The sequence below is a fragment of the Anoplopoma fimbria genome, chromosome 3, assembly GCF_027596085.1.
Source record: "Anoplopoma fimbria isolate UVic2021 breed Golden Eagle Sablefish chromosome 3, Afim_UVic_2022, whole genome shotgun sequence".
NCBI classification, from domain to species: domain Eukaryota; kingdom Metazoa; phylum Chordata; class Actinopteri; order Perciformes; family Anoplopomatidae; genus Anoplopoma; species Anoplopoma fimbria.
The window spans coordinates 2,321,707-2,336,835 of NC_072451.1; the positions used below are offsets into that span (position 1 = coordinate 2,321,707).

The 15,129-nt window shown below is 41.0% G+C and overlaps 1 protein-coding gene across 1 annotated transcript in view; it reads right to left on the reverse strand.

The window, feature by feature from the left end:
• The window catches only part of LOC129088606 (receptor-type tyrosine-protein phosphatase N2-like), a 194,209-nt gene that overhangs the window by 87,544 nt on the left and 91,536 nt on the right, over nucleotides 1-15,129 (reverse strand). Inside the window, exon 12 of the mRNA XM_054595950.1 lies at nucleotides 2,921-2,985. Within this exon, the coding sequence (XP_054451925.1) occupies nucleotides 2,921-2,985 (65 nt within the window). The remainder of the gene's footprint in view (nucleotides 1-2,920; nucleotides 2,986-15,129) is intronic.

Genomic DNA, 15,129 nt, shown 5'->3' on the forward strand with positions numbered 1-15,129 from the left:
CATTCACATATCTTCAGGTGAGAAGTCAAGGGACCACTCTGAAAATGGCCATGCCAGTTTTTCCATCGCCAAAATTTGCACCGTCATTCAGCTTCCTTCCTGATAAGCTAGCACGACATGGTTGGTAGCAATGGATTCATCAGGTGGTTTCATTTGATACCAATATCCTTTACTCTCATAAATTAAAAAAGAAGATCCTTTCTCACAAAATCTTAGCAGTATTAGTAAGTATCTGCCACATCCTACAGGGATTGTCTCTCTAACAGCTTTCCTCCTTTATTCCACGTAGACCCCTTAAATTGGTGAAAGGATTACAAAACAGGCAGAAATAAAGTGAATGGACTGAGTCAAGTATTGCCCAGTAAGTAAAACCAAGGCAAATATATTATAACGGGATCTATGGGTTCTTAAAACCCACATACCCTTTATTTCCAAAACCCATTAGTGTACACCAATTAGCAAGAGAAATGTGCTCTAAAAATCTGAAATAAATCCTTTCTGAAACAGATATTTACTTTATATGTGTGCACACCCTTTCCATGTAGCTCCTGCTCACCCATTGCACTACACATGCTCTATTGTCAGGTGCATAAACTTTAATAACCCCACAATAATTTATGTTCTGTTTTAGCGATCGCCTGTTTTGCCTTTATTGGTTTTATTGAAAGCCATTCCTTCCCATTACCTCAGCTACGGCGGCAACGACCCCACAGGGATCAATAAACGTTCATGTTATCTTCCCTTCAAACGGGTATATATACATATGCACGTGCATCAATGACACAAAAAAAAACAGAATCCATTTTTTGCGACGCTCTAACCGGCAGGCCTGTTTAAACTGTCCAAACCGAGTTGAGCTGGAAAACAAATCGCCTCCTCTGCACTCTTGAGAAACGAACTTTTTTTTGTGTGTATTTTTAACCTGTCAGCTGTGATGTAGTATGCTAATATTCTTATTTTACAGTAATATGATAAAACTATAATACCCGCCGTATGGGGTGATGATGGATGTTTGTTTGCAGGTTGAGACTCTCTTGCGATTCCTCCATCTGGCAGCCTGTGATGGAGGGATTTTCTCTGCCTCTCTTACAACGGAGGTTCGATCAGCCATAATTGGCTCCTGTTTGCAGCTAGGTATTGATCACCACAATAGGCCCTCCATTCCACCCCCCCCCCCCCGTTCTTTCTCTCCCAGACCACTCTGCTGCCGCTTTGATAAGCATGGTGAATGGCGTGCCGTCATCGGTGCAGACTAACTCTTGAATCAGCGGGCGAGTGCAGACGCTCAACAGTCTATTTATCGCAGAGACGGCGGAGAATGGCAATGCTGGGAGATGAAAACCAAGGAGGGAGAAAGAGAGAGAGAGGTGGAGGAGATGGAGTGGGCGCCAAGCATCAGAAAAATGCTGCTAAGTAGAAGTAGAAGTACAATTACAAGGTAGTTAAGGGTGTGTGTCTTTCCCTCTTGGACGACTCAACACGCATCTTGATTTATGGTCTGCAATAAAATGCAATCGACACATTTTAATAGCTTGTTACCTAACGTAGCTCCTCACTGGCGACGGCTCTGTCTCCCCCATCGTACTCACACAGACGCTCTCTCTTTCAGCTCAGACAAACAAATAACATGTCAAAAGTGGAGCTTTTTCTAACTGTATTGGTTTCTGCGGGACATATCGTTTTTACGATCGATTCCCCTCAACGTTGTGGCTGGATTCATAGTATTGTATCAGTGTAGATGTATATAAGTCTCTTGTATTGATTTTCCCACATGTAACGGTTAATAGACTTTGCCCTTTGCCCTCAAAAAGACAACACTTTTGTGAGTAAAATAGTAGCAATCCATAAAAAATGCATCTTAATCTACATCAAATATAAAAACTATGAATACACTATTAAAAGAAAACTATAAACGTACACATTCTTTGGTGTTTTGTGATATATAGATATGCAATGATGATTGCTGGGTAATATGCATGTGGATGTTGATCGCCGTTAAGTTTCTATTTGATCATGTGACAAGACGTTATGATATACGGTAGCTAGTGAAGGCGGAAAAATCGACTGAGACTAACAAGCCGAGCGAGCAGTCATGATTTTTAAACATAAAATTGTCAGTTAGTAACTAGGGCCTCATCATAATAGCATTGCAACTACTGTTTGCCACTGTTAAAGTAAGTGACAAAAAGTTAGAAAAAAAAAAAGTATTGAATATAGTGGTTCAGAGAGTCAAAAAAATGTAACTGAAATTTAACTACAACATGTCTTTCAAGAAAATAATGATTTCCAAACATTTAAACAAATTGAGAAATGCAAGATTTCAGTAATGAAATGTGGGGAAATGTTTTTGTTAAATGCATGACTTTCACCTTTAAAAAAAAAATTGGTTCAATTCTGGGCTTCATCTTTCTGTTCCATATATCTGTTTTTCGATGGTTTGATCTTGGCCCCTTAACAACAACAACAACAACAACTATATTTTAGACAGTTCGCTTATAACTTTGCGGCACTTTGAGGAAGACCCTCAGCTGTTTCAACATGACCAAGACTCCTTGCACAAAGCCAGCTCCATAAAGAAACAGTTTTCCCAGTTTGGTGTGGACCATCTTGACTGGCCTGCACAGATTACCGACTTCAACACCAACCAAACAGCTTTGCTTGGGATGAACTGGAACAACAACAACCAGGAGCCAGAACTGATCAACCAACTTCAGCGTTGGACCGCACTAAAGTCCTTGTGACTGAACGGGACAAATCCCTGGTTCCATAAGAGAAGATGCTGCTGTACAGTAGCAGTCAGTGGTTTGGCCCTTGGGTGTGGGGTCATTGTGTTTCATTCAGGTTGAAGACTCATACCGTAACTTGCTCTCACTCATCCATACCATTGATTTACATTGAAAGTAAAAACTGATGTACTCACGTCGGTGACCCCGGCCTCCAGAATGATGACCTTTGCTTCCTTTTCCAGATCTTCTTTCTGCTTAACTGCATTCAGAAAAAAACACAGAGCGAAAAAAAACAACAATCAAACGACTGAAAAATGTTAAACATTGATTTGTTTTTTTTAAAGGTTTTACAAAAAGAAAAAGGAATATTTTGTGCAACCTGTCTGTGTAGAAACAGGGTTGGTTTATGAAACAAAATCAGCCAAACAACAATTTAAACAGACAATGCACAACAGCAGTCAATACTCAGCAGTCACTTTCTATACAGTTTCAACTGGATAAACTTTCAAATTTGATAATCCCCTGGTGTTAACAATAATGTGTAGTATACATCCATGTGTGTGCAGAACCTGAACCTTATTGGTTTGGAAAAGCAAGAAACATATCACAGAAATGTTCACATTTTTTCATATTAAAGCTGCAAGATCATTTGTGGTTCTTTTTTTTTTTCCTTGAGGACTTTTATAATAAAAAAAAGTTGACATTTAGCTCCAACCACCGCTGTGGCTCAGTACAGCAAGACTCTTAAATCTTGTTGATTCATGACTTAATGTGTAGAGAGGATTTTACACCAGTGACAACACCATAATGCTGTTTAGATTGATGTAGTTACCTCTCTCTTCTTTGTTCCTGCTCAATACACTTTGTGACAATTTGAATTACTACCACAAGGCCAGGATATTGCTCCATCCACTACACTGCAACTGTTCTTTAAGGAAGATGGAGTTGGACCGGCGGTAAATTCAACAATTCTTGTTACCCAATCTATACCATGATAAAAAAAAAAAAGAAATCCCATGTACTTCCACCAAAAAATCCCTTATTACTGTTTGCATTTTTGCTTATTTATTATAAATAGTAACTGAACCGGCCCAAGTTTCTCACCCAAAACTGATTGTAACAAGATTTCATTGGAACACATCATGACGTCGCCCAATACAATACTGACTAGTGCTTGAACGCATCATAATGTAGCTCAATGCAACCTCCATTAGCGTTAGCTGTTAGCTCCGATATTAAGCCAAGCAGGACTGTGCTGACCACCAGCTGCTAAAAGCTAAAGCGAACAGCTAACGTTAACTAGCTCTCCTCCTGCAGATTTCAACACAGAGTTATGAGGAAATAAAATCTATCCTGGCAATGACGACATTATGAACCTATGGTTATCATTTTTTGGCATCGTTTTGAAACCGACATATCGGTTCTTGCGATATCCCTACACATCTCGTGAACGGTCATATTCACTGTTGGGTGAAGATATCATTTTATTAAGCTTTGGTTGAAGCAATGGTCTCCCATGACATCTTTTTGTAAATTCCCCTCACTGCCACCACATCCTTTAAACTAATGCCAGTGCCTACTATGACCTGCTTTTAGCAAACAGGTGGTGAAGGCGGTGATGTCATTGGGGTTCATCATGTGAGCACTTCCCAGACGCCAACGTCTTCTGAATTAGGGCAACAACACCTCCTCGGGGCGCGACAATATATTCTTCCGTTCCAGAACCAAATGAGCGCTATTACTGTAGCATATCTTCACTTTATGAAATATGAATTCCTAACCTGCCCTGCCGCCAGGCAAACATTACAACAAATTTCCCCACAAATAGAATTAAACCCTGCACAAAGCTCTGTCTTTTTTCTTTTTTTTGTTCATTGCCTTGAAGGGAAACAAATGGAGGGCTACAATTTAAATTCACGGCAGAGCGCATTATTAAAGCCAGAACAAAATGTTATGAAGAATAAAAAAAAAAGGGGAAAAAAAGAAAGGGTACATAATTACATTCACTTTACTTTGCATCTGAATACACCGGTGTGGAGACAGAGAGCGCTTCTCCTTTTGTTGACACACCAGGCAGATGAAGGATATGCAAATAGCAAGCCTTAACTCTGCTACAGTCCTGCAAATTCAGATTTTATAATCAGTCCTTCAATCTGTCAGAGCGTGATCAGCTAGTGTCGCCAAGGCGTTGTGCAACCGCAGGCCTTGTCCTTAAAACACCACGGTCTTAATGAGTGGCTCTTTACAGTAAAACCACATCATTCACCTGTTGGCAAAGACATACTCTGTGAGGTCCAGATATTAACTGTGTGTAGCTATAAGGTACCTAGAAGTGCGATATTTAATGGTAGGTATCCATAAAGAATGACAAATAGACTCATCTGGGTTACATATACTGCAATAAAACCCACTGTGAACTGTTTCTAATGGAGAAGCAGCAGACTGGTCGGCGTCCAAGCCCCAGACGGAGACGTATGAACACCTTGTCGGCAATAGCCAAGTGTCTTAATAGTGCTGTCAGCGGCGAAAGCGACTGCCCGCTCGGTGAGAAATAGAAGCTGAAGTGGCGGAATTGGTTTGTCAGCGTCGCCTTCTTCTTCTGAGCGGCGTCTGCATGGACTTCTGCCTCTGCTGGTACTCGTGTCTGACGGAGACGTCGGATGCTTCTCGATGGGGTTCTCCGACGTCTTCGGTGCACGACCTGTCCGTCTCGGGGTGTTTTCCCCAGTCACTCGTCAGCTGTTGTGACATCACTACGCGGGGCGGTGGTCAGAGGTGCAGCACCCTTTAATGGTTCAGCTCACAGAGAGCAGGGCAGTGTGTTGGTTTGCTTTAGGAAGCTGCATTTGTTAAGTGATTGTCTTAAAGTACCCCTTTGCACCTTTAATCAAAATGGGATTTAACCTGGTTACATAACAGGAAATATCTGCGTATCCAGAGTCAACACTGAGATCCCATCGCTCTGTCTGATCAGCATTATGCATCGCCTCTGGAGGCTTCCTCTCAGCCCTTCCAGACAGAGAGATCTGATCTTAACATGGACACTGGAGACTATGGATGGGTATGGTTAGGATTTTATCAATACAAGTACTCTTATCAAGTCTGCATATTGGTATCAATACTCTTATAGGTTCTTTTGGATTATTTTGTGAGAAAAATGCATTAATTAATTCAACATTTCTTTATTATTCTTGTATGTAAACAACTATTCTTTCTTGCCCAGCAATACAAATATTCCAAAACATTTTAACTACAATCGCACGTAAACTATAAGCTTATTGATCATTTTTGAAAGAATTCAGAAGGTCAGTTTTAAGATGACATCATGCTGTTGGCCAACTGTCTGTTTCAGATATAACACCTCAATCTGAAAAGTTACATTTCAGGACAGATAAGGAGTAAGGGGTGAGGAGTCATGTTTGTTTTTCACCCTGTGGAACCATGAGCTCTGGAAACAAATAATAATAATTACTGCAGATTTATCTTGCTTTCATTTTACAGATCAAATCTGTTTCATTTGTTTCAATCCGCCGCCGTCATTCCTTTTTGTTTTTTGCCGTTTCTTCTCCAACTCTGAATAAAAGTCTGGCTGTTGCCAATGGATCGGTTTCCCCGAAAGGTTTTAAAGGATTAATTAAGTTCAAATGAAACACAGGCGGAGATTGGTAAACGGCAGGCAACTCTGGGACCAACGCAACAAGTAAAGACTCCGGTGCCCAGAGTGCCTTTTGGTAATTGGTGAGGCCAAAACCTATTTGAGTTGTATCTGCAGGAAAGCCTAATTGACAGGCTAGCACACAAACCTACACACTCGCATACATACATTTAATTCCTGATACAGACTCAGAGTAAGAAGCCTGATACGCCCAATCACGAACATGAAAGCGCTCGGCATGATTTTATTTGTTGGGAGAGAATCAGAAAACTCTGAAGCTACACCGGTTCCCCGGAGAGACTTGCCACGCGGCCAGCGAGCGTGACTACATCACAGGCGGCGAAGCTCACTCTAATTAACCAACAAGTCTTTGGACCCCCACCCCCCACCCCCACCACTCGCCTCGACGCTTCGGCCTCTCCAAAATGTAGCCAAGAGCTCTACCCGGACCATCCATTCCTCTCGTCTCCTGCAGACTGCAGATGAGTCCGAGTTGGATGAGAGCACTGCTCACGAACAGGCGAGCCGAGGCGCCTCATTTGTACCCCGGCGAGCTTTTCTCTCCAAAACCCAAATTGGATCCATTTTTAAGAAAGGCCTGGGTGTCGTGATGAGACCGACTGGCGACTTCTCTTTTTTTTTTTTTTTGCCCCGGCTGGCAGAGCGGAGTGAAAATAAGCTGTAATGTGACAAAATGGGAGCGAAGCAGAGACGGACTACAGACGAGGAGGGCGAGTTGAAGGGAAATGATCCATACTCAGATTATTCTCCTTTTTTTTTTTTTTTTACCTTTCAAGAATATTCCATCTTCCATTGTAGCACTCAGATGCATTTGGACCGCTGGGGGGGGGAATTGGGCCTGAAGGAAGTAACGAGGACCCAATCTCATTTCTACAAAGAGGGGCCCCCTTTATTTTCCCTCCAAAAACACACACGGAGGCGCTTCATTTGTCACCCGGGCCGCCCCTGTCCTGAATTTTGCTTTATGTTAACTCAATGTATCTGAGGCGCCTAGAGGGAAACACAGCGAGTGCCGGGGATTCAGAAATGCTTCATTTTTCACCGTTGACAAAAGGGAAAGGCCCCGGCCGGCTCCACGAGTCCTGGACTGACAGAATAGACGCTCTGGCAGCACCGAGGGGTCGTTATTTCAAAACCACTAACCACACCCCACCCAGCCACCCAGCCAGCCTCCACACCTCTCCCTCAGCCTCGCGGGTACATTTCAGGAGTCGAATAATGAGAAGAAAACAACAGCCATCCTTCAAAAACCAAAGGCGGGGCAGCGGCGTTGCTGCAGTGACACGGTACAGGGACGTAATCACATTAGTTGATCATGAGAGACACGGTCCCGGGGCAAATAAAATATATATATCGGGCTGTGTTTTTTGTTTTTTTATAGATCCGGTTCAATGCACCCAACCATCACGGAATGTCTTGCAAATAATAAAAAAAAAATCCTACAAAAAAAATAAATAGTTTCCGCTAATGAGAAAAGCAGATCATAAAGTCAGGAAAAGTTGTGAGAAGTGAGTTTGTTTCAGCAGGTAGAATATTCCAGATACAACAAGCCATCTGAGAAATTCTGTCCCCTAAATGAGATGTGTACTATATGAAATGCAGTGCGACAGGAAAGGATGTAAAAAAATATTCTTTTAAAAAAATCTACCGATGCAGTCTTTACCATTTCTTTTTTTCTTAAAACGGAAGAAAACAATCCGTCAGTTTGAAAGAAACAGGAAGAAAATGAAATTGGTTGACAAAATACCAGTAACAGATTGAATATTTTACTGGTTCAGTGTAGCCAAATAATGTTAACACCTGCTTCTACCATGTTGCGTCATATTATGTAAAAGAGAGACTATAAAAGAGGAGATCAAGATTTAAAAATGTGAGTTTCATAGCTACTTAGATAACAAAAATATTGTATAAATATCATATTTATGTAATATATCATTCTTGAAAATGTTTACAACATAAAACTACATCAACAAAAAACTACATCAACACTAACAAACCATTCATGAAGTGTTTCCGTTATTTTGTCTAACCCACTGTATCATTTTATCAACATTTTCCCCGATAAAATACAGACATTTCTACCATTTTTCTAACTGAACTCTTGGTCTCATAATCGACGCCACGTGTCATGAGTATTTCTGCCAAAACAGATTAGCCTGTCGGTTTCTCAAAAGCGTCTTAATTAGATATGGTTTCGCTCTCACTTGCATTAATTTGATTTCCGATATCAACTTTTCAGCCTTCAATCTGTTCCTCGTTGATCCCCCCCTCCTACCTCACAACCCCTGGGTGTTATTGCCTGCAGTGATGTAGGATGCAGTTTGAACCAGCAGCAGTGGCTTGGGTTGTGTTTATGTGTGTGTGTGTGTGTGTGTGTGTGTGTGTGTGTGTGTGTGTGTGTGTGTGTGTTGGAGGAGGGGGGGTTGGGGGGCTTCATGAAGACAATGCCATGTGTAATTAAATTCAAAAGCAGGGGGCCGAAACAGCATCCAGGGGCCACCTGGGGGACGAGAGACCATTAAGGGAGGAAAGAAAAGGGACAGAGAGAGAGCGAGAGAGAGAGAGAGGGATGTGAGGAATGAGTGAAGAGATGAAGAGAGAGGGTGATAGACGGACGAGGGGGGAGACAGACAAAATGAGAGGTGGGAGAAAGAGACAGATAAAGAAAAGGGTGAGGCTGGAGGGGAAGGTGAGGAAGAAAGAAAAATGATGTAGAGGGAGAAAGAGGAGTTGATTAAATGAGGAGATTCAGAAGGAGAAAGAGGGGACAAGAATTACAGCCTAACGGCCGTTTGCCTCGGCCAGGCAGTCAAGTACCAGTTTACATCCATGTCTGTCCACAATGTCCCCACTTCATAACTTTATACTATTAGACATCTGTGTTAAATTGTCATGATCAGCAAATGGATCCATATGGCCAAAAACATATATTTTTTTGTGAAGCCACAGTGACTTCTGACCTTGGACAACCAAAATCTGACCAATTGGTTGTTGAGTCCAAAGGAACATTTATGCCAAATATGAAGAAACTCCCTGAAAGTGTTTCAGAGATAAAGCACTCAATGAAATGGACCGGACGGACGGACGGACAGAACCTGAAAACGTAATGCCTCATAAGGCTAACTTCAAATAGGAAGTAAAAAAGCACTTAAACTGATCCAGTATCAACATGCTAACTAATGCAGTTAAAGGTTAATCGTTCGCTATGTTCATTTTTCAGCCAGAGAGAAACTTTTAAAACTTACCATGTATCTGTGACTGTAAAACTGTGGTTCTGAGACATGGGTGTTTGCTTTGCCAGTCCAATAAAAGTTTGTCTTTTAGAGAATTACAGCAGGGTTTTCCCAAACCTTTTGAATAAATAAGACGCAATTATTTGGTCCCAAGACTGTTCGAAGAACCTACGACACACACCACCTGCCCGGCAACAAACGACAGCAAATAGAGCTGTAAAGTTAGAAGTTCTTCTCTATGACTGATACCTTTTGATTTATTCCTAATGTAAAAAAGAAATCTGGATTAAATTAACATTGGCTCTATCAGAATTTAAAAGCCAGATTTAAAAAATGTTCCTTCAAATGATCCACTTTCAGAATTCCCTCCAAGATTTGTGGTAAAATGTAGATATGAAATTGCCTCCTTCAGTAGTATGACGTAAACATCAGGGACCTTCCATAAGTGATGCTGAAAACAATACAACAACCATGATGTGTTTGTTTACCCCCACACTAAAAACCGTTAACCGCTTTAATCGATGACATTTAGCTCTTCCCTCCTGCTCCGTTTCATTTATTCACATTTTAAAAAGGCAGGTATTAAAACACCTCTACTAGTTCACACAAACAATTCATTAAGCTGATGTGACACTGGGGACCTCGGCAGGAAAACATCTCCTCACCACCCACAACAATTAATGACCTCGCATCAACCGACGCCTCGCTGCACTGAGACAGGAAGCCCCGTCCCCAATAACAGGCGTTCATTAGCAGATCAGCACATGCAAATAAATCAGCAACATTTTTTCATCCACTAGGTTCTTAAAGAGCTTCAGAAAGAGCCGCTGTCCCACAGGAGCAGTTGGGAAGTGTGTAAAAGAGGTTTTCTTTCCGAGAGGGAATTGTCATAAAAACTAATATTCCCCAAGTGGAGGTGACCTTTGAGAAATTGAGTCTTGAGTCATAAAACCCAATACTCCACAAATGGAACTGACCTCCAGTATGGGGGGTTAAATAAAACCCTGTACTGGCTTCGGAAAACTGGATTTGTGCGAATGTTTTGCCTCCAGTCTCGGCTTTTTTTCCTAAAGTGCCACTTCATCCCACCCTTTATTCTCATCACCTTACTTTCTCCTCATTTCTTTTCTTCTTCACCTCCTAATCTGTGTCCTTTCCTTCCTTCCTAGTCACTACATTTATCTCCTCAGGTCTCCTCTCATCATCAATATGTCTACCCTCCTTGTGTCTTCTTTGTCCATCACCCAACTGGTCCTTGCCTTCATGTATTAGTACCACTGAAAAGTAACCCGTTTGCCTTGGCTTTACCTTCAGTAAAATATTTATAGAATCAATATCAATCAAATTTCTTGGGTCAATTGTTTGGGTAACTTTTTTCCCGTTCTCTCAGCTAAGACAGAAAATCTACAATTTTTGCCCAACAAACCCCACCACTTTGACATGGGAGGCTGCTGTTCTCATCCCACCTCCCACCAACCGTCAACATTAGGGTGCTTTCTCACCTAACCAGTTTGAACCAAATTAATTCAAGTCCGTTTGCCCAGTAAGTATGGTTCATCTGGGCTGATGTGAAAGTTGTAAATCGATCCCTGGTGCAGACCAACAACTGAACCAATACAGCTTTGAAAAGGAGAGTCACCAGAATTTGATTTCCCCACGAAGGTCCTGAAGATGCAGGAAGACAATCAGCAGTCAGTCATATAGTTGCATGTTGACTTCTCTTGGCTCGTCATTGTGAACAGGAACCGTACCAGCACTTTCATTTATTTATAGCCAAACAGAAACGGACCACAGGTGTGAGACCTTAGTTTTGAGGATTAGTTGGTCCCAAATTTCCCTCTTCTCTCACATTCTCCTCCTTCTAGTCTACTTTTTCCAAAACATTTTTCATCTCTCACTTCTTCCCAAATTACTCGTCCTCCTTTGCCTCATCTTTCTTCTCTCCTCTCTCTTCTTCACCATTCATAGTCTTTCTTCATTCCTCTTTTACTCTCATTCCCTCACCACTCCACTTCTTCCTTTCTCTGCCCCCTAGCCTTTCCTCTTCGCTCACTTCCACCTTCTTCTATCTTCTTGCCACCCATTCCTTATCCTCTCCCCGCCTTCCCTCTCCTCTCCCGACTCCCCCCGTCCCTCCACAGCAGAGTGTTTGTGGGGGGTGTTTATCGGGCTGGTAAGTGGCAGATGACGATCGTTTGGCGGGGCCAGAGATAAGGCTGCCAAAACTGGGGACGCCATTTATCAAACCTCCACACAGCCCGAGCCAAGCATCACCCAGCCGGGGAGAGAGGGAGGGACGTGGAAAAAGGTAACAGCTCTCCATCTTCAGACACAGGAGGAAGTTCCCAACAGGCCGGCCGACATGCACTAGAACAGTTTCTGTAAGTAATGCTTAGTGTTTGTTTTGGGTCCATATGGGCGGGTGTTGCATCTGGAACCGTTGAGTTGAGGTGAGACAATGAATGGATGGTAGGGAACATGACAGAACTGGCCCGCCAGATTATTTTGCTAATCAGATTTTTATTTTATTTTACAATAACCACAGTCCCACATGTGGCAATCAGGTAAAAATACTATAAAGTATTTAAAAACAGCATTTGCAATTCCAATCACCTCTTTGCCAACAGGCACATTATTAGAAATGAAATTTAAACTGAAATATTAACAATGATAATATTGTTGAAACATTATGTTTTTGACAGATGATGGTGCTTTTTATATTCAAGCATAGGTTTCACGTCATGACAATGTCTTACAGATAATCAGTTTAGTTTCTCCAAACAAATATGAGGAAACAATGGAGCCTAAAAGGGCCTTAATCAGATGCTCCAAGCTGAAATAGATCTCCATCATTGGTGCAACAATTACCCCCAGAATTAATTACTCTTCAGCAATTTCCCCTTAATAGTATTATAATCATAAAGACTGATAGTCTATTACAAATTCCAGTTGCATTTTTTATCAATTAATTTCTTAAATTAGTCGTTAATTAATTTCTGGCCCGTCATCTAAAGGATTAAAACAAAAATCTGTGAATGGTTGACTGCAGTGGAAGTCAAACCATTAAAGGATTCAAGTTTTAAGTATCAAATAAATAGTGGTTTCATCTTGAATATACAGTGAGAAACAGCAGCAGATGCTTTCAGCTTCAGATTCCAAACCTGTCAGAATTGGTATGAATTACGTTCAGAATTTTTAAGTCGTGTTTTTGGCCACAAAATAGTTAAGTTTGCCACATCCAAAAATACGGTTGGTTACGTGTGACCAAAAGCAGAAGCACCCCAAGAGCTGCAAATGGATGCGGCATCTTGCCAGTTTTGGAAAAGTTTGAAAATGAATCAAACTTGGGAGCAAAGTGGTTATAGCACCTGGCAAAAAAACTGCATTGTAACTGGTCCAATTCCAGCTGGTTCCCTCCCCAGTTTCCTGTCTTTTCTATGTGAAAAAGAGGTGAAAATGCCAAATAAATAATCTTTCAAAAGAAAAAGAAAATGCAGTAAGCTGAAGAGAATAAAAGGATGTCAATAATAGTATCTGAACTTCTCTAATGAATTCAACTGATATTCCCCGAAGAGTCATGGTTTTGTCAAAATATTGCTTAAACATCCAGCTTTAATGATTGCGTTTCCAATGAAAGCAACGCAGTTATTCGTTTTTAGAACATGCCTACCATACAGGTGGAGAGTGGAGAAATGGTTTAACCTGAAACCTTGAGAGGTTTCTATGAATGCTTTTCCATTGCGACCTTTGGAATTAATTGACGTGGATTCAAGCCTACTGCAGCTGCTGTTCTCTCTGAAGGACCAGACTACAAACTTTTCACTCTTTCAGTCTACAATAGAAGAGTATTTTGAGTATCACTTAAAGCCATTGCCCGTGGAGCTACAAAGGACCACAGATTAAGCAGTCGGCTTAAGAAGTAATCAACCTACTGATGTTGTCATGAGACAATGTAGCAGGATGCAGTAAAATGACAATAGGAAATGTGTGAGCAGACTGCCAAAGGGAACGATGAGACGGTCTATTCAAAACCATTAACACTCCTCTTCTCTTTGACACAGCTCTTATCTGAACGCATCGAGTGGGAAGCAACATGTGATACGTGGGCGTGATTCTCCATGAACGAGGATGACGTCTGAATTGTGCAAGTATTTTAATTACAGGTCCTTATATACATGTGACATGCTCTTACATATCAGGCTGAATAAAGGCTTATACGTATGCGGGTTACTTTATGTAATGCATTCTCACTGCTTTAAACTTCCAAGGCCCACGGACTGTGGGCCGTTTTTCTGCTCCTGTCACATTTTAATCACTCTGGTGTTGTTTTTCACTGCAATATCCTGCAGTCCTGCACCTCAGTGAAAACAGCACAAGCAGGGCTAGAGGTAGAGAGAACTCAAAAATGTCTTTTGTACACTGGAAAAGAATAAAACAAAAGGAAAGTTCAATTTCTTTGATAATTCATCCCAAAAGAAAATGGGAAAATAATGTAATCTATATATACAACTTTTGCCAAGGACCCACAAGTGTTACTGATATTGGAAAAAAATTAGGCCGAAAGTGATGGTGCTATATATATATTGAACTGAATCATTTTTTTCTTCCTCTCCTGTCATCTCCTTTCTGCTCTGTGCAAACAGCCTTAAGTTCAGTCAAAGTATCACTGAGTCTTTGTCACGTTTGACTCACCCGAGTCAACCATGGCTTCCCAGTTGCGCTGAGGTGATCCAAAATGTATGTGAAAGATCAGACAATGTCAGATTTTACAGCTTCTGGCTATGATAAATAGTGTAATGCGGGTTCGAAAAGTAGCAGCTCCCATCATCTTTATGGAGCTTTATAATGAGTTTCAGCTCGTTTGTTTCTGTCTGGCCGACAAATTTGCTGTTTTGGTTCACTAACAGCTCTAATCAGGGTAAACTTTACTTGTATTTTATAGTTGTCTGAGCATTGATTGAATAAATGACACAATTAGAAACTAGCAATTCATTTGTGAGCTTTAGAGGTGTTGTATAGGCTCATTTATGAACTTTTGAAAGTTACTCTGGCTTCCGGCCTTTATACTGAGCTAGGCTATTCACTTAAATCAGCATGAATATCTTGCTCCTTATTGATGCACAAGTAATTTATATAAATTATCTCATATTAATGTTTGAATCGAAGCAAATAAAAATTCTCAAAATGTCAAACTAATTTCTTTAATGACCATGTTATACAATGAAACAACTGTAATTGTATCTTAAATTTTTTTTAAAAGAATTCACTTTTCAACACAAGTAAATAAATAACAGCCTATTACTGGATTACATATACAAATGTCAACAGAATTATGCTTCAGCGTATTGCATTAAAACCTAAATATTAATACCTGTGAAGAAAAATGATCATGTGTTGCTGTCAGCGGCGATATCGCAGAGTGAGAGTTTGAAGAAGCAGCACCAGGAGGAGAAGAAGAAGAAGAAGAGGCCCCACTTACTGCTCCTGACAGAAA